This window comes from Ailuropoda melanoleuca, chromosome 10, assembly GCF_002007445.2.
Source record: "Ailuropoda melanoleuca isolate Jingjing chromosome 10, ASM200744v2, whole genome shotgun sequence".
Classification (NCBI taxonomy): Eukaryota; Metazoa; Chordata; class Mammalia; order Carnivora; family Ursidae; genus Ailuropoda; species Ailuropoda melanoleuca.
The window spans coordinates 34788431-34812906 of record NC_048227.1 but is presented as its reverse complement, the minus strand read 5'-3'; the positions used below and the strand labels follow the sequence as shown (position 1 = coordinate 34812906).

Here is a 24476-nt window from a genome sequence, read left to right as displayed (position 1 = left end):
GCTCCGCTTGCGCTCATTGATTGGCCAACGGGATGGCTTGTTCTCGCCGCTCCCGGCGATAGGCCGGCGGGGCAGCCTGTTCCTGCTCGGGCTTCGCCCTCCGCGCGCTGAACTCTCGGGTTCCGCTGGGCCGGGAGGAACGAGCCCGCTGAGCCGACAGTCCCGGCGCTTCCGGCCCTCCTCCCTCCACCGCACCGCGCTTTGGGTTTAGGCGCAGGCAGCGGCCACTGCCGAGGTAATCAGTCACAGTTGTGTTATCAAGAAACGTTTTATTTTGCTTGCAGTAGCTTTTTGTTAATTGCACAAAATCATGTTTTGTTTTTGCCATTTAAACGTTATCACACAATCCTATTCTGAAAGACAAATGTTCATTAAAAACAAAGCAAAAATAAAAATTCACAACCTTAATTATCTAGAAGATTTGTCATTTAAAGGAGGTTTAAAGAAAAAAAAAAGGGGTCGCGGAAGAGGGGCTTTCTTACAAGCTTTTTCACAAGTGTCACATTTTCTCCTAAAAGGGAAGGATTTCAAAACAGAGGTGAAATAGTTTAAACAGAAATACTCATAAAAAGAAACTTTACAGAATTGTCAACAATATTAAGACAACATTGACTAACCAGTTTCATTACAGTATCTTCCCCACCCCCACCCCCCACCCTTCCCGAAGCGTCCGGCTAGGACTAGAACAGGCTTTGTGTTCAGACAGAAAAGAATTCCAAATCCCAGTGAAGTTATGCCAGAAACACGCAGGCATCTTCCCTGCCCTCCCCCTATGTCTTCTGAGATCCCCTAGCCTGGGTTCTGATCAGCAGAGAAGGGCCAAGGTTGAGGGGGAGGGCCCCACACCAGTGTGGTCTCATTCTATATGTTCACTAGAAATGCTGACCTGCAAAGTGTAACTTTGGAAAATGCAACCCATGCAGAGGGAGAGAACACTGACATCCTTTAGGTGACTTCTCCTTGTTTTTATGCCACATTCCAAGCTCCTCTGGTCCCCTATCCAAGGAGAAATGTTAGGGTCTCGAGGAGATCTTAGATCCACCTCTTAGGGTCAGATAGTTCGGGTTGGGTCAGGCCCAGTTCTCTTCCCCCCCAAGAGACCCTGGGGCCCTGGAAGCATTGAAGACCATGCTTCTGGCTGAAGTGAAGACACTCATTCCTGTTTCAAGAGCTGAGCCTAAGAAATGGCCGTCGTTGGTAGGACTGGGTCTGGGCCAAAGGGACAGACAGACAGAAACACTGTCTCCATGGGAAGAAAATGAGGAAGGGAGAATGAAGAGGTGGGCAGGCACAGAACATGTGGAGGAGCAGGCTGGAAAGGGTGGGACTGCTGTGAGGGGACCCAGTCAGAGTGACTCCTCAGAACCAGAAGGGAGTCTGCAGCATAACGGAAAACGGGAAGGAACCCCACTCTCTTCCCTCTTCACTCCTCCCTGGTGGCCCTCAGGATCCCCTTCCCAAGGGCTGGAATGCAAATCCAAATACTAAAAGAGCCTGGTGAGGAGTGAACTCCCCCTACACCAAAGCAAGGAAGTCTGATCCCAGCCCAGGGCTCCGCAGTGACGGTGACTTCTGGGACAGGTGCTCAAGAGCAGCGAGGAGTGCAGGCTTCTGCGAGGCTCACCTAACGTGCTGGCGATCTGCTGCTCTCCCTGGAGAGCGAGGGCCGTGTGTCTGCTCAACTTTGCCAATCTCTTTTCAGTTCACAAAGGCATTTATGGAGAGTTGGTTGCACATTGGTAGCTTAAACACGACAATCCTCATCAGCTGGTCACCTGAGGTTGGAGGGCCCATGAGGACCCTCTGTTTGGAGTCGATGCTGGCTCATCTTGACCCAGAGCCTCTCTCATGCGCGGGTTCCAGTGGGGGGATGTGGACATAACCACAGCCTCTTCACTCTGAGGAAAGGAAGCAGTGGAAAGGCTTCCAGTTCTTACTGCTGATTCTAGTTCCTCGACTGGAAAGGGTCTGAGATAAGACAAGCTCAGAAGGAAAAAAAAAAAAAAAGCCAGGCAGCAGTTTCTGGGCAGCTTCTATCCTGGGGCGAGAGCCAGTGTGTGGTGTGTAGGGGTTTTGTGTGTTTGTGTGTGTGTGTGTGTGTTTGTGTGTGTGAGAGAGAGAGAGAGAGAGAGAGAGAACACACAGCGACCTAGTCCGGGCCCAGTGCCCAGCTCAAGAGCTTTCCCAAAGGCCAAACCTGCTGACACCCCTCCCCTCCCCAGGACCTCCAGGGGAGGAGTGACGCTGTGTGCTGTGCTGATGGCAAGTCTCAAAGTCTGTATAAAAGGAGATGGAGACAGGTGGACTGGTCCAGAGTTAAGTCCCAGGACCCCAACCCCATGTGAGGAGGAGGGGTCAGAAGGAAGATTGGGGGTGGGGTATCGAGGGCTTAGTGTATATAGGCTCGGTACACGGCAGACATGTCGTTGTCAGACTGGTCCAGTGCCTTGGCTCTTTTGTACACCTGGAAAAAAAGGAGACGGGCTCAGTCTCTGGCCACAGAGATGACTTAAAGACACAATCTGCTTTGTGGAGGTAGTTCTAGACGCGGTCAGGCAGGAAGGCTCTGGAGTCCAGGCTGTCTGGGTGCAGCTCCTGGCCACCCTCCACTGATCTTGAGCCAAGTGCCTCACTTTCACTCTGTCTTCATCACTACTCCTTGATGTCATGGAGAAGATAACAAGGTTATCATGAGGACTACATGGAGTGAGGGAGGTAAAGTGCTCAGAGCCTTGTTAGTAATTACAATCACGTCTCTTCCTGCCTCCTGGGTCTTCCCGTGTTATTCTCTGGGCCGCTATCCTCGCCCTTCCCTCTGTATGGGATGCCTTTCCCTAGGCATGGCTGGCTCCTTCCCAGTCAGCTCCAAGGCCTTCCCTGACCAGCCTATGTAAAGCAGTGGCTGTACCACTTTATCCTGGTCACCTCTTCTTACTCTGTTCTATTTTATTCATACTTCTGACCTTCAGAGATTCTTGTTTAAATACCTATCCGCTTATCTTGTGCCTCATTCCATTAAAATGTAAGCTCCACAAGGAAGGGAACGGGCGGCCCCTCAACATGTCCTCAGAGCCTAGAACAGTGCTTGGCAGCTGACAGCCACTCCAGAGCCACTAGGTGACTACTACGAACGAGTGTGAAGAGAATTAAAAAGCCATTCAAGCAGGTAGTGTGGCATCCAGGCACACTGAGGAAATGGAGTTGGACACAAGGTTCCTCCCACACAGTCAGCTGCATCTTTGTCTTTTTTTAAACAAAGTCCAGTTGAAGCCACGATAATTGCGTGTCCATTATAGCTCAGGTGTAGCTGTCAACTCAAAATGAAGGCTAAATAAAGACCTTTTCAGAGAAAAGAAAACGAATCGTTGCCAGCAGACCTGCATTACAGGGAATGCTGAATCAAAAGTTCTTCCAGTTGAAAGGAAACAATACCAGAGATAAATTCAAATCTTCAGAAAAGAATGGAGAACACTGGAAATGGTAAATTAGAGAAATATAAAATTATTTTTTCTCTTAATAAAAAAAAATACATATGACCACTTAAAACATTCCAACATTGTCTGGTAGGTTTAGAACAAAGGCCGATGTAACACACAGGACATCTATACCCCAAAGCAGTGGTTGTCTTGGGGTGCCTGGGTGGCTCACTTAGTGGCTCAGAGCATCCGACTCTTGATTTCAGCTCAGGTCATGATCTCGGGGCGTGGGATCAATCCCCACATCAGGCTCCACACTCAGTGTGGAGTCTGCTTGTGCCTCTCCCTCTGCCCCTCCCAACTCTTGCACGCGTGCAGGCATGCTCTCTCTCTCAAAATAAATTTTAAAAAATCTTAAAAAAAAAAAAAAAAAAAGCAGGGCTTCTCAACCTGGGGGTTATTTTGCCCCAGGGGACACATGGTCATGTCTACAGACCTCTTCTCAACTGAGGTGGCATTGCTGGCTTCTAGTGGGTATAGAACAGGGATGCTGCTAAATACCCTGCAAGGTGCAGGACGGCTCTGGTAACAAAATGGCAACAGTGCCCAGGTTAAGAACCCTTGCCTTAAAGGAGGAGGGAGGGCAGGAGAGGGAAAGGGATCTATGTTTTATGTGAAGAGGCACAATATTAACTCTAAGTAGGCCGTGAAGTTAAGGATATTGCATATCCTTGCATACTGCAATCCCTAGAGCAAAGATAAAAGAGAAACAATGTGTTATTAAAAAGCCAATAGAGAAAATGGAATTCTAAAAATATTCAAATAATCCAAAAGGCAGTAAAAAAGGAGGGACAGACAAAAGCCAGAAGGGACAAATAGCAATCAAATGATAAAACGGTAGCTCCAAATCCAACCACACATCAATAACCTTAAGAGGAAGACTAAATGTTAATGGACTAGGTAACCTTAAGACCCTCAACACTGGGCTCCAGTGAGGAGCCTAAATTCACACCCTCCAGAAAGCACCATGCTCCATGCTCCACTGAGCAATTAACCAAAATGTCTGTTTTTAAGCCAACGAATCCTGTAGAGTTAGGGTAGAGGCAAGTCAGAAATCACTTCAGAGAAAGCTGTCAACACAAGCCACACGCAGAACCCTTCAGAAGTAACTTCTGTTAAAGACAATTGACCAAAAACAATCATATGAAATACACAGAGAAGTCCACTGCTAAGAGAGAATCCAAGGCAAAACCAACAGGAGGAATGTGAAACTGTCGTGCAACCTGAAAAGGTGAAGTAAGTTCTCTGAAATGTTCAGGCAGACAAGGAAGGGACAGGACACTGATTACACATTATGAAAAGCCAAGTCTGAAAAGAGCAGAACTGTGTTTACTTCTTTGCTGGAACAAGCCACGTGAGACTTCTATTTAAGTTGAATGAACATGTGTATCCTCTTACAGTACTTGGAAGATACAACCTCTAAAATAAATGAATTTATGTGTTTCGTATATGTGTTTTACACAAAATACAGTTTTGACTGTAACTCTACAGTAATGAAACACCATTCAGCTTTTTTAAGGCTACCCTTCCGTCAGGCTGAGAAAACCGACCTTCTAAACAACTGTTTTTGGGGACCCTGGCTGGCTCGGTTGGTAGAGCACCCAACTCCTGATCTCAGGGTTGTGAGTTCGAGCCCCACATCAGGTATACAGATTACTTAAACTTATTAAAACAAACACCCCCAAACCTAACTGTTTTCAAAAAGTGCATATGTAGGTGCTTTGTTGTCACTCAAACAAATGTTAATGACCAAACACTCCAATTAATAGGCAGACACTGTCAGAATGGATAAAAATGCAAGCCCCAATAACAGACTGTATACAGAGGATACAATTTAAATATAAAGACACAAGCTGAAAGTAAATGAATGGAAAAAGATATACCATGAAAACAGTAGCAGCTATAGTAGAACCAGGCAACAGGCTTCAAGACAAACGTCAGGAGGGACATTTCATAATAATAAAAGGGCAAACTCATCAGGAAGACATGACCATCACAAATGGCTAAGAACCCAATCACAAGAGTTTCAAAGATAATAAAGGGAAAAACAGACAATGCTACAATCATAGTTGGAGATTTGAGTATCTCTCTTTCAGCAACTGAAAGAACTAGAGAAAAAGATCAGTAAAGATGATCTGAAAAAAACACCACCAAACCTCAACCTGATTCTCTGCAGAAGTCTTCGTAAGTGCACATGGTACACCCACCCAGACAGACCATCTGTTGGGCCACAAAACAAGTCTGAATAAATTTAAAGAGTTAAAAATCACAATAGAGATACATCAGTAATCAATAACCAGTAGATTCGAAGGACACCTCCAATTATCTGACACACTTTTAAGTAATCCACAGGTCAAAGAAATCACAAGGGAAGTAAACATGGCTCAGAAGGAAGCGTATGCTTTTCAACGCTCCTGTCTAGAATCAGTGACCTGAGCCTCTACCTCAAGAGATGAGACACAGACACACAAAGCGAACAGAGGGGAGGAAGACTAAACACAAAGGGAAGGCTGCCCGATTGGGCCCCGCCTCTTGCAGTTACCTCATTGGCTGCAGCTGCCATAGGAGTAGGATGGTTGACGGCATCCCCCAGGGCAATGGCTAAGCGGAGATCCTTCTGAATGTACTTCAGGTAGAAATCAGGCTTAAAGTTCCCTTGCAGGATATCTGAGGAGGTTAAGTCAATGTATAAGAAGAATTAAATGGACCCTAACTAAGAAACTATCTGCTGTACCGTCAGGGCTCAACATCTAGCATTTCTTCCCTCTTGGACACTGAAGAGATTGGTTCTCAGTCAGTACCCCCAAATCCCATCTGCCATGTGTCTGGACCCCCCCGACAGAGGGCATGGACTGATTCGAGAGGGTGCATCTTTCACACCAGTTAGCCCTTGAAGAAGAGAATGCTCTGTGACTGCGTCCTGACCCAGTTTCTCAGGTCCAATCACAACTAAAACGCAAGAAGAGAGGCCAAAGGCAACTTACTTTGGCACTTCTGGTCCAGGAAGATGCTGGCCAACTGTCCCTGATTGAGGATGTCCAAGAGTGTCTGCTGGGACTGGCCTGTCACTTGGGCCAGGGTTAACCCCTCAGCGATAGTGGCCATGAAGCTTCCCTGTACCATGTTCACGATCAGCATCATCTTGGCTGCATTGCCAACCTCACCTGGCCAGGGCAGAGAATCCCGGTCACTTCCCAAGAATTCTGAGGGCGGGGACTTTCTGCCCACCCTCATCCCTGCTCGGACCCACCTCTACACCCAGGGGAGGCCCCATTCACCTGCCCCTGACAGAACTGGCTCTGACCCTTCGGGCTCTTCCTCCTTCCAGGCACTGACTGTGCAAGTCAAAGGAAACCTTCCCACGGGGGCCCCAGGCAGAGAGGCCGTGCGGGACTGACGCTGTCATCAATGCAGTCTAGAGGGGATGTGGCCCACCCAGCCTCCGGGCCTGCAGTGGCCCGACGGGTGGGCAGGCATGTTACCTAGAAAGAAGGAGGTCTTCCCCATTGCCTGGAAGCAGCTGCTGCAGTCCTCATACAAGCCCCTGTCTCCGGCTGCTAAGATCACCAACATCCCATCATTAGACAGCTGCTGATTCCCTGAGACTGGGGCTTCCAGAAAGCGGCCCCCCCTGGACACAATCACCTGGAAAGGAAAGTCATAGCTTCTGAAGGCCTTGCCTCTCATAGGGATTTCAAGTGGGAACACCTGGCCCTCCACACCGAGGCCCCAAACAGATGCCTGAATTACATGCAGTAAACAGAGAAGTGGGGGTCTCCCCAGATTCCCAGACGCAGAATTTCTTGCAATGACCAAGCATGACCATTACCAATGGCCTGGTGGACCACACCTCCTCCAGACACTGCCCGTCCCTGCTTCAGGCACTCTCAGAACACACAGGGGCCAGAAGTCACCACCCCCTCACTTGGCCCAGCAGCTCAGGGGGAAGAATACTGTTAGTGACAACTGTAGATGGCTGCTTAAACCAAAAAGGCCCTGCCAGCAGCCTGGATTGCTTCTCATTGCGGGGCTGGCAGCTACAGGACCTAACGCCCGTCCCAGCCGGACAGCACCTCTCCTCTCACGGCTGTTCAGATTAGCTGTGGCTCTGAAAGTAGAAAGTAAAGACAGGCTAGTCCCAAGGCTACAGGCCTCTCATCCTCTCCTGGCTTGGTTCCTAGAGTAACCAAGCTGCCTACACTCAGGCATAATCAATCGGCCTGAGTCTTAGGCTCCAACTGCCAAGGACGCTGGAGGGCCAGCATGAACGAGGCCGCTACCTGGGCCAGCTCGGTGACTGTGTCAGCATCCACTGTTGACATGTCCACGTAGCACTTCCCGGGGCGGATCCCCTGCAGCACACCACTGGGGCCCAGCACCAGCTGTGGGGACACAAGGGAGAAGCAATAGCCCAGGCTCCCAGCCAGACACCCAGGAGCCCCTTAGACCTAAGGTCAGAATCCTGTTACTTTTTTGGCTCACTTCCTGATTAGGAGCTAAATATTAAGGCTGAAAGGGGGCCGCAAGTAAATAAGCATAAGAGAGAAAAATACCTCTACTTTATTCCCATTTATCTTCAAAAAGAATACGTGTGTGTTCCTTTTTACTAAAAACCTCCCATTTAAACGATAATCTCAGTATTTTCTTGGGCTTCTTTGGATTTACTTGGATTAAGCTAGTTACCAATTTAACAAGATGACTAGCATACCTGAACTTTTAAAATGTACAAATACAGCTATGGCTAAACATAGGATCTCGCCACATGAACCAAATAAGAATATATGGGGATGGTCAGCATAGATCTCAGGGACCCTAATTATTTTCATTCTTTGCTCTGAATTAAAGGACATCTGTATTTAATTTATGCAGATAACCTTTACAATGCGGGATGGCCCCAGATGGGAACTACAACCCTCCCACATGCTACAGACACTCGCTCATGTGCAGGGGAGAAGGCAGGGAGGCCAGCCTGCTTTCCTGCCCACAACCTGAGGCACTGAGGGAAGAAGGGAGGGGATCCTTACGTCCTTGGCTGCCTTTGGATCTGACACGCAGGCAAACGTGATGTCACAAGTTGAAACGACTTCAGCGGGGGTTCTTCCTAGGCGGGCCCCCTCCTGGATGAACAAATCACACTGCAAAAGTCACAGATCCTAATGTGAGCTGCAGGCAGTGCACAACACACACACCAGCCAGGCCAGAGACACTCTGTGCAGCCCTCCTGGCTGGCCTCCCGAGGCAGAAGTCGGAGGCGAGGAGCCAGGGACACGAGAGCTGGTAGTCCGACTTTCTGAGGGAAGTGGAGGGGCTCCTTAAGGACCGCCTTCCTGGCGCCTAGAACGATGCTGTACTTCACAGTAAGCACAAAACAAGTGTCTCCGGAAGGTTTCCGTTCGGAGAACAGGATGTAAACAGTGCCTGTTCGCACCCCTCTGTGGTTGTCTTGGCTGTGGCAAAACCTGCCCAGTGTCCCAGGCTATCCACACTGTGCTGGGGAAGCAGGGCTGGGGCTGGGAGGCTGTCATTCTTTACCAAGATGTTTCTGGGGGTCTAAAAGCATGAACTTTTCTTCCTTGAGAAAATTACCCAGAACATCTCATAACAAAACATCATTAATATTTCAGTGTAGTTCCTTTTCAAGGTATTTAAAAAAGTAATTAGAATAATGTGAACCTACTATTTTGTACCAACTTTTAATGTGTGTGATTTACATTTATCCATATTGTAGCCTTTCATAATTATCATTTGTAATAGATGGCTGCAGAATATTCCATCGAGATACACCTGAATTTATCTAATGGCTCTCTTGCAGTTAGACATATAGCTTGCTTTTAATTATGAATGACTCCCAACAAATATCTTCAGGTACAATACCTTTATGTTTTGAATTTAGGTCTCTGAAAGTACAGTAAAACAGGCTCCAAACAGCTTTCAAGTTCTTAATAAATGTAGACAAATGGCTTTCCAATGGAGCTGTTAATTTATAATAATCATCAGCAAGGTCTCAAATCACAGCACTGAGTACATCATTTAAAAACAACAAACAAGCATCCATAAATGCATAAAAATTTTGTCCTACTTGATGACTTAACCAGCCCAAAATAGCAACTTTTTGTTTGATACATTTTAATTTTTTTTTTTTTAAAGATTTTATTACTTATTTGACACAGAGAGACAGCGAGAGAGGGAACACAAGCAGGGGGGGTGGCAGAGAAAAAAGCAGGTTCCCTGAGGAGCAGGGAACCCAACGTGGGGCTTGATCCCAGGTCCTGGGATCATGACCTGAGCCGAAGGCAGACGCTTAATGACTGAGCCACCCAGGTGCCCCATGATATATTTTGATTACTCTTGATTAAACTTTTAAATTTAATACCTTTGTTTCTTTTGTGAGCTATTTTTTGTTTTGGAGTTATCAAACAATGTGTTTAATAAAATCAATATATCACCCTTTTCCTGTCATATTTGCTATAAGTACTTTCAGTTGGTGTCCCTTTCAATCTATGTGGAATTAATTTTAGTAGATAGTACGAAGTGAGATTAGTACTTCCTCAAATTTCTAACCAGTTGTTCTGAATATAACTTACTGACTGACTTTCTCCTATCTCACTGATTTGCAACGAGCTACGGCTATCATACGAAGTCCTAGCTGTCCAGTCTAGCTGATGGGCATGTGTCTATCACGGTACACACGCACCTTAGCCTTTTAGTATATAGCTTTATGTTTTAAACTTTGCTTGGAAGAGATCTCACTACTCTTTCTTTTCTGAAAAAGTGAAAACGTGTTTCCCATTTACTATACCAGGGAATAATTTATCGAGATCCTTAAAAAAAAATTACATTACATGGCCTTATTTTTTTCCCTTGAAAGAGAGTGCGAGAGTGAATCTGAGTGGGGGAGGAGGATCTGCAGAGGGAGAGAGAGAAAGTTAAGCAACCTCCATGCCCAGCACAGAGCATGACGCGGGGTTCGATCTCATGACCCGAGCCAAAATGCAGACACCACACCGAGCATGGAGCTTGACGTGGGGCTGAGATCACGACCTGAGCTGAAACCAAAAGTCAGACGCTTAACCAAATGCGCTGCCCGGGAGCCCCTAATCTTTTGCTTTTGCTATCATCATTTTACTGATGAGAACTCTGAGGCTTAGGAAAGTCAACAATCTTGCTGGAGAGGGTGAGCAAGACACCTGTGACTTGGATTTAGGTCTGATTCCAAATCGAGGTTCGTTTAACTGCTTTGCTCTCCTGTTTTCCCATAAATTTGGAAAGAATGGCCATGTTTATATAACATTTAGGTTTTCCAGTCAAGATACAGGCTGACCAGAGGCACTTCTATCAAAGGGGAATGTACTTATAAGGGAAACCATCTGACTCTCCCAGCTTCTGCAACTGTCTGGGTCTACATTTCCTGGTTACCTGTGCCTTGAATCACAACCTATCCTACAGATGGGACCAGAGATCTCACTCCTGCCTTAGGTACCCAATGCCCAGAAGCTGAAGCCCAAACCTTTTAGCACAGCTGTCAGTGCCCTTTCCCCCCCAACCCTCTTGACTCTCTAACCAGTTCCTTGTTATTCTTGAAAACGTCTTTGCTTTGGGACACCTGGGTGGCTCAGCTGTTAAGCATCTGCCTTCTGTTCAGGTCATGATCTCAGGGTCCTGGGATCGAGCCCTGCATCAGGCTCCCTACGCAGCGGGAAGCCTGCTTCTCCCTCTCCCATTCCCCTTGCTTGTGTTCCCTCTCTTGCTGTCAAATAAACAAAATCTTAAAAAAAAAAAAAAAAAGCCTTTGTTTCATTAGGTTTTTTTTTTTTTTTTTAAACCTTGCCAAGACATTTCTGTTAATTCAAACCAATTAGAGCTGCCACTTCCTTCAGCAGCCACCCTCCTCTCAGGTGCACCCAGCTGCACACGGAGGCTCACTCAGTAACCCTGTAAACACATGCTTAGCCCCACCTGCTCCCCAACAGGCTGGTCCTTCCTCAATCTCTCTTCGTGTGCTCCTGGTGAGTACAGGGCTCTAGTTTGTGGTACTCAGACTACCGTTCTTCACCTTCTCCTGGACAGGAATTTGATGGGAGGAGCCGTGGCCTCTCTCTGTTACAATAGCTGCACATTCAGATTCGGAATTCCATTGCAGGGCACGCAAAGACCCTTGGAGTGGTGGACCACCACCTTAGGTTAAGAGCTTCTAAATCTGTCCTGTCCACTTTGTTGGGCAATAGCCATGGGGGACTATTCACATTTAAGTGAAATAAAATTAAAAATTCAACTCTTCCATCATACTAGCCGTGATTCAGGTGTTGAAGAGCCACATGTGGCTAGTGGCTACCACAGTGCAGACACTGGACATCTCCAGCACTCCAGAATGCTCTACTGTACGGTGCTGTTAATACAGTCCCAATGACAGAACACAGTGCAGCCAGTTAAAAAGGAAGCAGCAGATCTATGTCTATGCACTCAGTATCAACGCATTACTAATATACACACACATATATTTGCATGTGCATGAAAAAAAAGGATACAAACACCTGACGTGAGCTACCTCAGGTAATGGCAGGGAAGGAAGAATTTTCACTTCATTTTTATACCTGAGTGTTTTTAAACATTTACTTTTTATAACAACATCCAAAGCTCAGACATTCTTAACTGTAGAGAACAAACTAAGTTGATGGAAGGAGGTGGGCAGAGGATGGGCTAAATGGGTGATGGGTATTAAGGAGGACACTTGTGATATGTATGGGTTATGTAACACCAGATGTTATATATAAGTAATTAATTACTAAATTCCACACCTGAAACCACATTTTACTGCATATGTTAACTAGAATTTAAACAAAAACTTGAGGGGCGCCTGGGTGGCACAGCGGTTGGGCGTCTGCCTTCGGCTCAGGGCGTGATCCCGGCGTTATGGGTTCGAGCCCCACAATCAGGCTCCTCCACTGTTGAGCCTGCTTCTTCCTCTCCCACTCCCCCTGCTTGTGTTCCCTNAAATCTTTAAAAAAAAAAACAACAAAACAAAACTTGAAATTAAAAAAAAAAACAACACAAAAAAGCAAACATCTGAAGCTCATACACCTACAGCTTTACCTGACTGAACAAAGAGGTTGGCTTTTCCTGCTCTCTGCATGCAGAACGCTGAGTGGAGGCAACAGCAAGATTCCCATCCTTAAGCCACTCCAACTCCAAGGGTCAAGGCGCTGTCCCACCCCGCCTGACAAGCACCCCCTTGAATGCTTACTTTTTCCGCAGTCCGGTTCCAGACAGTCACCGTGTGGCCCATTTTTAGCAAGTTGGAGACGATACCACTTCCCATTAGGCCAAGGCCCAAAAATCCTATCCTGAAAAAGAGAGATATCGATGGGTTCAGGGTGGGGGCCTTATCCACCAGAAAGTCCACTCAGCGGCTGACAGCACCGCTGCAGAGTCAGCGGCAGCACGTGCACATCGTGCCTTTTCTCATCGTGACAATGTTTCAAAGTGTCCCTCAATTTAAATGGGCTTTTCTAAACCCTTGCCTGCCACAGAAAGAAGTGTGTCTCATAGGGTTTAGGGCAAGTCTTCCAACTTGTTCCCTTACTGTCTGACAGAGCGTCTGAGCCTACAGTGCCGGTACAGTGAGAAAGGAGGCATTTGTCTTCAACTTTTGCAGCAGTTTCCTGGTCAGCCGTCCCAAATGCCAGGCTTTCAGACGCCACTTTAAAGCACTTCAGAATCCGTGACAAGTAACTGAAACAATGTGTCCAGAGCCAGTCAACTTCTCCAACTATAGGAATCAGGATCATAGTCTTCATCTCCCTCCCCAGCTCCACACCTAACACTACCTTTGTGTTCTTCCTGCTGTGGCAGAGATGGGCCCTGACCCTTTTCAAAGCCTGGAGCCAATCTTCTCCAGAAGGTGAATTCTTCCTATGTCTGCCTTCTCCTGAACCTGCCTGGCACTGTTCTCCGCTGGCCTGTTCACAGTTCCCCACCCTGCCCTTCTAACTGCAGGCCCATGCTCATCTTGGGGGACTAGAGTTCAGGTGGACAACATGATCTGCTTACCTTCACTCTCTGTGGCCTGCTTCTTCCTGCAATGCTGAGAACTTAAGGGCTATTGGCTACTACTGCTATACTTAGTGGCTATTGGCTACTACTGCTATTTCTATGTGCTTTTACAGATATTTTATCTTGCCCAAAGGTCTTTTTTTGGTTCCTGCACTTTACTCCTTGCATGTGATATAGCTAACCAATGCCTCGTCCTTCATTTCTTATTACAAGGTGTTCTGGTTTCGGCTTCGGTTTCTCTCAGCTCTAGACCCTCTCTGCAGCCTGTCCACTTTCATCTGAGTTACCCTTTCAGTCTTCTCGGTCTCCTGGGGTCGCATTCAGCCACCCCTACAAACTGGTTCTCATACTGAAAGGGTCTCCCCCCATGGGGCGCCTGGGTGGCTCAGTCGTTAGCATCTGCCTTCGGCTCAGGGCGTGATTCCAGCGTTCTGGGATCGAGCCCCATGTCAGGCTCTTCTGCTGGGAGCCTGCTTCTTCCTCTCCCACTCTCCCTGCTTGTGTTCCCTCTCTCGCTGGCTGGCTCTCTCTGTCAAATAAATAAATTAAATCTTAAAAAAATAAAAGAAAGGGTCTCCCCTCATCCCTGGTGGAATATGAACTCTCACATGCTGTCACAGCATGACTCCAACAATGAAAACAGAACCCACCACCTTCCTCACCACATGGCACCGTTGCCCACTAAGTTTCCAGCCAAAGCTCAAAACCCAGGAGATCTTTTGTCATTCACAGCTGTCTGGGGAGTTTAAGTTTGCCCTATGATTTGACATCACGGCAGACTAATTCTCTTTTCTTGGTGTTCCAGGACACCTAGTACACCATACAGCTGTTTCACTGTGTAGTTGGCTTCACATTCATGTCAAAAAATGGTTTGACTAATGGGGTAACAAAGGTCTTAGGTGAAAGCACTGGACTCTGGCCTCAGTTTCATCCTTGTCTTTTCTTTTCTTTTCNTCATAGCGGAGGAGCCTGATGTGGGGCTCGATCCCCCAACGCTGGGATCACGCCCTGAGCCGAAGGCAGATGCTTAACCGCTGTGCCACCCAGGTGCCCCTATCCTTGTCTTTTCTTAAAAATATCAGCACAATCTTCCTTAAATCAGTGGGTGACACCCATCTCCCCTTTCATTAGCATAGAACATGCCTCTGCCTTTTCCACTCTCCCCAGGGCCGTTCACCCAAAATAACTGGTAGAATCAGGGATTTCATCAGCACAAAAAATTATGAATCAAGTAAAAGATGTACTGTTTTTACTCTGAGAAAGAACTGTACAGGAGAGATGCACAGAAAATTCAGGTCTGGCCATGGTGCTCAGGAGAGTGCTCCCTCTCAGCACTTTCAGACACACGAGTGCACATACCGCCAGAGGAAGGGCAGGTATGTGCAGGCTCAAGCTAAACTTTGGTGACCACAGTCAAGGCTCGCCCACCTGCCCGAGCCAGGCAGAGAGCTGCTGGCAGGTGTGCAGGAAGGACCGGGTGGCGACAGCAGGGAGAGCTGGGGAAGGCGGGACGATGGTGATTTACCTCTCACCTGCCATCTGCCTCCACCACAGCCAGTTTCAGGGTTTTCATCACTGTTCTACTAAGCCAGTGGATCTCAAAGTGTGGTCTCTTGACTGGCAGCAGCAGCACACCCTGGAAGGTGTCCAAGACACAAACTCTACAGATCTACTGACTGAGAAACCCGGAGCGGGGAGGCGCTAGCAGTTGATGCTTCACATGTGGCCTTCCAGGTGATTCTGAGGCAGGGGAAAGTCTGAGAACCACCAAACTGAGTGTTCCTCCAGCTCAAAGACTCATCTGTGAGCTACGAAGGCAACCCCACCATGTACTTATAGGACCTAGGGCTCCTGCAGGTCAAATTACTCTCAGGCAACTCATTAAAAATTACAACTTTCCCTTTCTCTTTCCATTCAGTCCCAGCAATGGCTGGGACACAACCCTTAAACAGCCCCATTGGGGTCATCCCTTATTCCCTAACAGAACTAGAGCCACAAGAAGCCTTTTCATCAAAGGTCCTACTTTTTGTCTGTGGGTGTGATGCTGCCATTCACGGCCGTGCTGTCTGCTGCCTGGATGGAGGTGGACCCAGTTTCCTAGGGAAAGGAAGCACAACTCATCAGGTCAGTCTGCCCACGGCAAGGGCCCCAGTGGAAGAGAAAAACAGGGAGGCATGGAACCTACGTACCTCTTCACATATTTTCAACTTCTTTGTGATTGCCTGGTAACAGACAGCTGGCTAATAAAGGAGGGAAAAAAGACTATGTATTAAACTGAATGCTTAACTGGTCTTTGTTATAATTTCCCTAAGAGGTTAGGCCTAAAGTGTGGTGTTAACATTGAAAACCTATTTGCTGTTCGACTTTACTGACTCCAAAGGACACATCAGAAAGGTAACACACACTACCTCACTCAAATATCTATGCAACTCTGCAAGATTCTTTTGCCAATGATGACATTAAGGATCAGAGTCGTGAAGTCATACGCTCAGAATTACAAAGCTAGTCAGTGTAACTGGGCTTGCAACCCAGATCTGTCCAACTCCAAAGCCACAGCCTATCAGGTCCTATACCAAGGTTCAGCCTAACTCATGGCCTTGCAGATACTGTGGGAAGCTTTTCCTCCACAACCCGATGGTTCAGAGAGAGTGTACAGCAAGCCTGAGAATGCATCCACCAAACAGCATGGGCTACCTCATGAGTGCTGATAGCTCACAAGGTCTGGCTTCTGCTCTAGACTCTGAAGGCAAGCACAAATGTCTCAACCACACAGCTGCTGAGTCTTAAATGCTTTTTTTTTTTTTGGTTTACTTTTAACCTTAATAACACCTGATTCACGAGTGGGCCTCCATGTGACTTTTTATCTAGTCGCTCTGGGCAGTGACAGAAGCAGAGCCTAACTTTTCAGACTAGCAGGGTGAGGTTCCATGGAGCCACCTTCTCCCCTCAGGCCAGCCCCTGACCAAGGATCAAGAACGTCAAAGACCAACTCACCTTCTCAGTTTGGCTGAGCAGGAAATGATGGAAATGAGGGTCTGCATCTTTCACAGGCTGAAACCAGAAAATGATTCAATAGAACAACATACCTTCCACCAGAGGTCACCTTGCCTGGTAACTGCCTGGTAACTGACTTTCCTCTGGCTGAAACATCCCTGGCAGCTGGTCTCGACTATGTAACTGCCTGGAAGCGCTTTCCCATTGTTGGTCTAAACCTTTTATAAACGATCCCTGCTCCAGCTAGAGGGAAACTGGCTACAAGTGGAAAAGAAGAGACAATTTTCTCAGGCTGGGATAAAAATTATTCCAGTAACACTAGGAAAATATTTAAAAGGCATACTGGTATTTTTAAAATACAGCATTTACCAGTCCCTTTGGATAACCGAGCAGGCAAAGCCAAATCAATTCTCACAACTCTCCCAATTTTAGGGTTTTACCTACTGTGCCTGGTGCCAGACCCTTGAGTGTCTAGTCTCATGGAGGACTGATATAAACAGAAATACAGGGCAATGGGTGCAGGACTTTCAAGGGCTTTCACAATTAGGCTCAACAGGGGACAAGGGCACCCACTCCAAGGGGCTACTGAACAGCAGAGTTGTATATGTGAACAGTGAATGGTGTTTATAAAGCATTAAGTGAAAAAATGTGGGGGCCAATCCCACATTTGTGAAAACCAACCCTATTCCCAACAACAGAAACTGGGCATATAATTCAATGAATGATGGGTGAGTGGGGGGTGTATCAAAGGGTCTGGAAAAAGTTACATTGAACTTGATACTGAGCACCCCCTGAGGGTGGAGACTTGCACTTTTCCCCCTCGTACACCTCAATACCGTCTTGCTATTTAAAAAACGGGGAAAGGAAAGCGCTTCACACAGGCCAGGAAACCAGCTTGGAGGCTGAGCTTGTCCCGGCCTGCGGGAGAGCTTGTTACCTCGCTCACAGTCGGCTGCCATTTAAACGCGGCCATCGGTCCAGTCATCACCCCCTTCACGGTACTAGACTCAGGGATGGTGAGATCCTACAGAGGGAAAGACAGATGGTCAAGACACTGAGGCCACCGCAGTAGCAGCTGTCTTCCTGCGCCAAATCAGGGAGCGCCTCTTCACTGTTTTGCTTCCTTCAGTCACATTCCACCTTAAATAAAATCCCCTAGCCAACCCACCAGCGTCAAGTCCCCAGGCACGGTTCTGACTGTCCATCGGGAGAAACCAGGCAAGTTCTCATCAACAGGGAGCAAGGCTTTCTTCTCTGTTCTTGAAATAAATTGTCTTCTTGTGCAAAGTTTCACAAGGACAGATGTCTCTGGAAAGCCCAACTATGGTGTGCAGTGCTGTCAGCAAGTCACAGAGAAGATTCCTTACAGACAAACACGAACATTAAGAAAACAGTACCGGCTTCAGAGAGAATCTCAGAAAAAACTAAGAAAGCCACATGGTGCTGATGAGGAAATGTGCCCAGCGTTTTAGCTACTAAGCTACTAAGTGACAAAGCCAGACTTCCAACCCAGGGCAGCTGGGAGCCAAGAGCCCCACTCTCTCCCCAGGCCGATGCCAGGGCAGGACCCAGTGGAACAGTGAACCTCCTCACCAACAGCCTGGCCCACACCCATCCATCCTGGGCAGGGAGTTGCTTCAGCCTTATACCTGCTGTGCTCCTGTCCCCTCCACCAAGTTCACCTCACACCCCCTTCCCATGTGTAGGATCTTCCAGCCACGGTGGCCCCCCTGACATTTCTACTTGGAAATCTCATGGGAATCTTGATACACCCCAGTGAACTCCAGATCTCCCCACTCAAATGGCTCCTTCCACAGTGTTCTACCAGGGTGAGATTTTTGCAGTCCTTCTTGATTCCACCCTCCTCTTATCTGCGAGCAATGATTATGGTTTTACAATTGGGGATCTGCGACCCCTTTTTGCCACCCCACAGATAACACTCAAGCTAGGCTGCCATCACCCGTCACTTGGACTGTAGCGAAAGGGATCCCCCTGCTTCCGTTCTGGAACCCTGCAGTCTAGACTGTACAGAGCAGCTAGAGTGCAGCAGGCCACTTCTCGGCCTACAACTGGCTTCCTGTCTCACACAGTCAGGCTAAAGGTTTTATTATTATGGCCTATGGAGCACTACAAGTTCTACAACCCCCATTTCACCCTACTCTCTGAATTCATGTCCTATTATATCTTCTCCCCCCCTCACCACTCTCTAACTCACCAGCACCCCCTGGGCCCTCCATCCATTCCCCAAACACACCAAGCATATGCCTGCCTCAGTGCCTCTGCACTACTGGGAATGCTCTTCCAACAGTTATCTACTTGGCTCACACGCTCACTTAGGTCTCCACAGAAATGTCACACCTTATTGGGGTGCTTTCCCTGGCTCCTCTATATCTTCCCCCTTTAGAATGTGATGCTGATGTTATAAGTGAGTTCCCTGAAAGCCAGACCTTTGTCAACTTTGTTTACTCTGTATCCCGTGCTGGGACCCATGCCTAGCACAGATTAGATGTTCACTATTTACTGAAGAAGTGAACATGAGAGGGGCCTTGTCTAACTATCACACTGCTTTATCACTAAACATCTGGCTTATGGGGGAGCTGCTCAATCAACATGAGCTGAATAAAGAGCTCTGGGGAAAAAAAGAGGTGTAGTGCTAAGAACTGTCCCAAAGAATGTCCTGCCACAATGGACATGTTCTGTACCTGTTCCCTGTGGCTGGGGGCGGCATAGCTCTGGTGACATGCTTAAGGTCCCAGGACAGAAGGAGAGTCAGGTGGAGACTACCGGCATTCCATCTGGCACTAGCCGAAGGCCTCGACTCCCAAATCATCACTCTTTGCACCACTCGGGGATCTGAGGAGAACCACAGCCCTGATGGCTCTGTGCTGTCAGGGTGCTGTGTGCCTAGAACTGCAGTTCTCCTTCTCAGCCCAGGACTTGGAAACGAGAGCCCCTGAGAGAGGATAAGAGCACACCTCTCACACCAGAGTTGAGGCACGACCCAGACTTTCCCTGTACGCACGGAATGGACGCCTCTGCATCAAAAGGTCAGCCTTTTCCACTAATCCTCACCGGACGGGATTATGGCTCCCAACAGCAATCATCCGGGGCTCTGCCCTATTATCAGCCTAGGCTACTGCTGTTTCAGAAAGAAGCCTGACAGCCAAATGACAATTACTGCAGCAACACACACTCTTTTTAGACCACAGGACCTATTTGATCAGAAGATGCACCAAAATTTCAAGCCCAGATTCCTTACATCTCTGAAGGCGCTTCATTAAAACCAACTGTGTGAATTGAAACAGCTGTGCCCACCCTGCACCACCAGCCACACTCCTTCCTCTCCAGCTGACATATCTTTCACTAGAGGCTGGGCCAAGCAAGGAGACTGTAGAAAGGACTGTGCTAAGGGTAAATAGCAAGCGGACCTCTTGGCTGGGGACCTGATTCCAAGAACAGCAGAAGAAATGTTACTATCCCCTGGTTAATAATTCAGACTCAAGGGCAAACTGCTTTTCCCTGGGAGCCTGTGAGAAGAGTCGCTGCAGTAAGCCCGGTGGCGGCCTTGGGTTACACGACAACCACTATGCTCTCACTGCACAACGGGCTACTGCCAGACACTGACAAACATAAAGCCATTCATCAAATGCGTAGTGCATGGCACACCATTCTTGGTGCTTTGCTCTTGTTACTCATTTAATTCTCACAACAAACCTGAGAGACAGGTATCACTATTATTCCCAATAATCAGACGAGGAAACCAAGGCAAAGGTAGTTGGCCAAGGTCACACAGATGCAGCAAGTTACGGAGTCAAAGTTCTGACTCAGACCTCCTCCTCACCTCTCCTGCACACTCCTCTTTTTCCAAAAAGATGTCGTTTCTCTGCAGGGCCAGCACGGAGTTGGCGAGATCCACGGCTTTAGAAAGCAGAAAATAGGAATTTGGAGAACAGTATAAAAGCTGACAGCTCAGATGCCTCTGGATCCCCAGGAAATCAATTCAATTGGATCAAATTAGATCACACCCCCTGAGAAGTTCTTTCTGCACCTCGGCTAGCATTTTCTCCACCTTCTCCACCTCTGGCTGGCGGTTCCCTGTGCTCACCGTCAGCCAGGGCTGTCCTAACCGCTAGTCACTCTGTCTACACTCAGTCTCAGGTCATCTAACAGTGAGAAGGACTTTCTCTAACACAGTGGTCACACAGTGGCAGCCCACAGGGTCAGTCTGGCCCGGAAATATTTTAAACTTTTGAATTAGCATGTAACATTTAAAATTAGAACATTTCACATAAAAATCTGTATTTCTAGCTTCTCTTGAGGAAAAGCCAGACGACCTGGCAAAAGTTCGCTGGAACCCCATGGACAGAGCATGATCCCCCCAGAGTGGCAGCTGCTGCCACCCTAATGCTCTCAGCGTGGAGGCAGGTCAGGGCTGCAGACCCTCAGCCAGCTCCTCTTGTTGCCATGACCTGTCTGGTCTCGCTGGTGTCTGAATTTGCAGGCCTTGATCTGGTGAGGTCTAGTGTTTCATCACGGCCTTATCACCCAACTGTTTCTGCCAGCCATCTGGCTCCTGTCCCCTTGATTGTGCTCTAACAATCCTCCCCTGTGTTTTGACAGACCACCTCCTCCATCTCGAATTCTCGTCCCTTGGCTTTTGAGACTTGACCCAAATCTTTTCAGGAAGGTGAAAGGTACGTTATTTCCATTTTATTTCACTGTGATGGCTCCTCTGAAACCCTCCAACTCTGACCTACAAGCGTCTTCCCTGCAAAGAAGACTCCTGCCCTTCACTCTGCTCCCTCCTTACTTTCTCTGAAGACCGATCCCACTGGGCCTCAGATATACTTTGCTTGTATTCTCCAACATACTTTCTACAGATTCGCTTCCCACACCTACATTCCATCCTGACATTAGTTCAAGGCTCCCTAATAGTCTTGGCATCAGCTCAAATTCATCACACTCAAAACAGAACTAGTCCTCTTGCTCCATACACCAACCCTACTCCTGACTTTTGCTCTTGGGAAAGGTATTACCATTTCCCAAGCAAAAACCTGAGATCATGATCCCTCCCCCTTTCACTCTGTAATAAGTTGCTAAATCTTATGAGCCCTTCCTCTGAGTGCCTCTCAAGACAGTTCTTTTCAGTATTTGCTATCAGGATAACTCCTTATATAAATGCAAACCTGGGTTTAGCTTTCTGACTGGATTTAGCCTTTCTTCTTTGCCTCTGCCACTGCCAACACACAGCATGGAGCACACCACCACCCCGACACCCAGCTCCAACATGTTCGTGGCCCTCTATGGACTCCATGACAGTAAATACTGCTTTAGTAAACCTTGAGGCCCTCCATAATCCAGTGACAGCCCACTTTTAGCTCTCTGCTCTCCTTCCTGTCCTCTACCTATAATGAGAATACCCACGCCAACATCAAGCCCCATGTAGGCTGGGCCCTCGTCTCTGGAATGCATTCTTCCCCTCTTCTTAAGCCCCTTCCGGTGCCAGCCCTCACATGCTGGCTCAGGTAGACTATTCTCCCGCCTCAACCATCTAGTTGAATGTGAGGTCCTTTGCTGTCTTGTGTTCCTATTTCATGCCTGTGCATCCAGGCTGTGTCCCTCCCCTGGTCTGCTGGACTCTTTAGGGCAGTGCTTAGCACAGGTTTCTATGTCCACTCAGTGAGCTGAGGCATATTGTAGAGAGCTCAACTCTTTCATATACAGAAGGAAGTCACTAATCCCAGAAGCTGCAGAGGTAAAACAAACCTTCTCATCCTTTGGGGGCCGACCCCGTTTCCGGGGACTCTGCTCTTGGGCTCTTTTCAGAGGGGACTTGGAGCCTCTCTCTGAAGAGCCTGAAGACACCCTCTTCTTTCCTTCTCCCATGTTCTTCTTCACCTTCCCTTCAGACAGGCTAAGCTTCCGCTTCTCATCACCTGAGTTTGGCCTACTTCTCTCCTCACTGGAATTACGCCGATTCTTGTCATCAGCAGAATTGTGGGATGATGTCTGAAAGTTTAATAATAACAATGATAGCCACCACAGCAGCCACTGCTGCCGCTGCCGCCATTTACACAAGCCACACCCTAGGAGAAGCGCTTTACATGTGCTATCCACACAACAACCCTACGAAATAGGTTCTATCGCTCCCACTGATATTTGGGGAAACAGATAAAGTCAAATCACTTGCCTATAGCCCCAAAGCTAGGAAGTGGGATTTACACCCAGGCAGTGGATATACCCCAGAAGCTACACTCCTAATCTCTACTATGTAAAAGGGAAAAATGCCTGTGTTGTACTCAAACGCTGAAATACTTCTCCTGAGTCCAAGTGACTTTCCCAAGAACAGCAATCTATTTCAGAAAAGTCTGCGGCATGCATGGAGTTTCAAGCTGATAAGCAAAACGAGGATTCCCTTGAACTGAAGTAGTGTTTTCTCCATTGGCATTTCATAAGAATAGAGCTTTGGGTTTGGGCCACATTTAATCTGTTAGTTACAAGGCCAAAATAACCAGTCCGATGTTGGAATAAAGCAAGAATCAGTCTCTCACCTGGTCTTTCCCTTTGGCTCTCCGGAGGAACTCTTCGACAGCATCCACAGCCTGCTGGAAGCGTTTCCCCTTGTTAATCTTTATCATTTCCTCCTTGTGTGCATGGTATGGCTTTAGCTGTTCCACTTTGATCCAGGCACTAGCAGAAAACACACATGGAAAGGGTATGAGCCACACTGCCCATGCCAGAAATGATCAAATACCTCATCACAACAGAATGCAGATAGCTGTTCGGTTTAATTGGACTTCGAAACAGGCATGCCATTTTTTCAAAACATGTTACCAACCACTCCAAACTCATGGGGTGTTATAAAAGAATGTCTTCCTGAAACAAGTCGAGCACAACCACCACGACCACCCAAACCAGAACATCCCCCACAAGTTCCAGGCTATTAATGTCCACTCTTGTTCACCAGCTTTCCACACTAAACCACACATCGTATGCCACTTGTGCAAGACAGAGGAAGCCTGGAGATGTTCTTTCATTCTCATCACAGAGCCCCTCACGGACCCAGGACATCAGAAAGCATCACTGACCAGAGCAACGTCATTGCCTAGTCAACACCCAAATCAGAAAGACAACCTGTCAATCAACGGAGAATGAAGGATGCTCCCATGGCTCAAGGAATGAAGCATCTGAAATCTGCTGCTCTTACAGGTATTTGTTCATAAATGATCCTGTCGTGGCGACTAAACCACATGAAACATGTGACACACGATTTGGAATCAGGGGAGCAGTCATCACAGGAGATTTTCAGAAACAAGATTCTGCTTGTGATTAAAGGTAGAACATACCCTTATGATGTTTAATTTTTAATTCCTACCATCAATGTGTAACACACCCAAGTAAAAAAGCCATCAGTTGTCAATTCTGGAATATCTGGCCTACCAAACTAACCCGAACAAATCTGTACCAGCTGGCTTCCTGTGGTTTTCCTAAACGACATTCAGCGTCCCAGTACAAAGAAGGGGATTTTATAGGCTTGGCGAGGTAACCGTTAACTTACATACATTTTTACTGTGTAATACAAGTTTCATAGCATTACCTTCTGAAAAAGGAGGTCAGGTTAAGGATAGAGAAATAGGAAATAGGATAGAGCTATCACACTAAGGGTCCTTTCCTTTAGAGAAAGCTGGAGAATATTCAGTAATAATAGTAGACATGTGAGGCGCCTGGGTGACTCAGTTGGTTAAGCATCCAACTCTTTTTTTTTTTTTTTTAAGATTTTATTTTTTTATTTGACAAAGATAGAGACAGCCAGCGAGAGAGGGAACACAGGCAGGGGGAGTGGGAGAGGAAGAAGCAGGCTCATAGCGGAGGAGCCTGACGTAGGGCTCGATCCCAGAACGCCGGGATCACGCCCTGAGCCGAAGGCAGACGCTTAACCGCTGTGCCACCCAGGCG

The 24476-nt window shown here is 47.5% G+C and overlaps 1 protein-coding gene across 9 annotated transcripts in view; it reads right to left on the bottom strand.

The window, feature by feature from the left end:
• Positions 1–249: 249 nt before the first annotated feature.
• Positions 250–24476, bottom strand: part of GLYR1 (glyoxylate reductase 1 homolog) — a 33668-nt gene continuing 9441 nt past the window's right edge. For 2 of the 9 annotated variants that reach the window (XM_034670417.1, XM_034670421.1), the window contains exons 4-16: positions 23072–23210; positions 22287–22529; positions 17458–17544; positions 16521–16577; positions 15716–15766; positions 15550–15623; positions 12718–12817; positions 8501–8611; positions 7757–7858; positions 6959–7121; positions 6461–6640; positions 6019–6143; positions 250–2464 (exon numbers count right to left, since the gene is read on the bottom strand). In XM_034670417.1, the coding sequence (XP_034526308.1) occupies positions 2390–2464; positions 6019–6143; positions 6461–6640; positions 6959–7121; positions 7757–7858; positions 8501–8611; positions 12718–12817; positions 15550–15623; positions 15716–15766; positions 16521–16577; positions 17458–17544; positions 22287–22529; positions 23072–23210 (1507 nt within the window). In that variant the 3' untranslated portion in view covers positions 250–2389. Of the gene's footprint in view, positions 2465–6018; positions 6144–6460; positions 6641–6726; positions 7122–7756; positions 7859–8500; positions 8612–12717; positions 12818–15549; positions 15624–15715; positions 15767–16520; positions 16578–17457; positions 17545–22286; positions 22530–23071; positions 23211–24476 lie in introns of those variants that run through there. The other 7 variants (XM_034670418.1, XM_034670419.1, XM_034670420.1 and 4 more) reach the window with 7 other exon arrangements.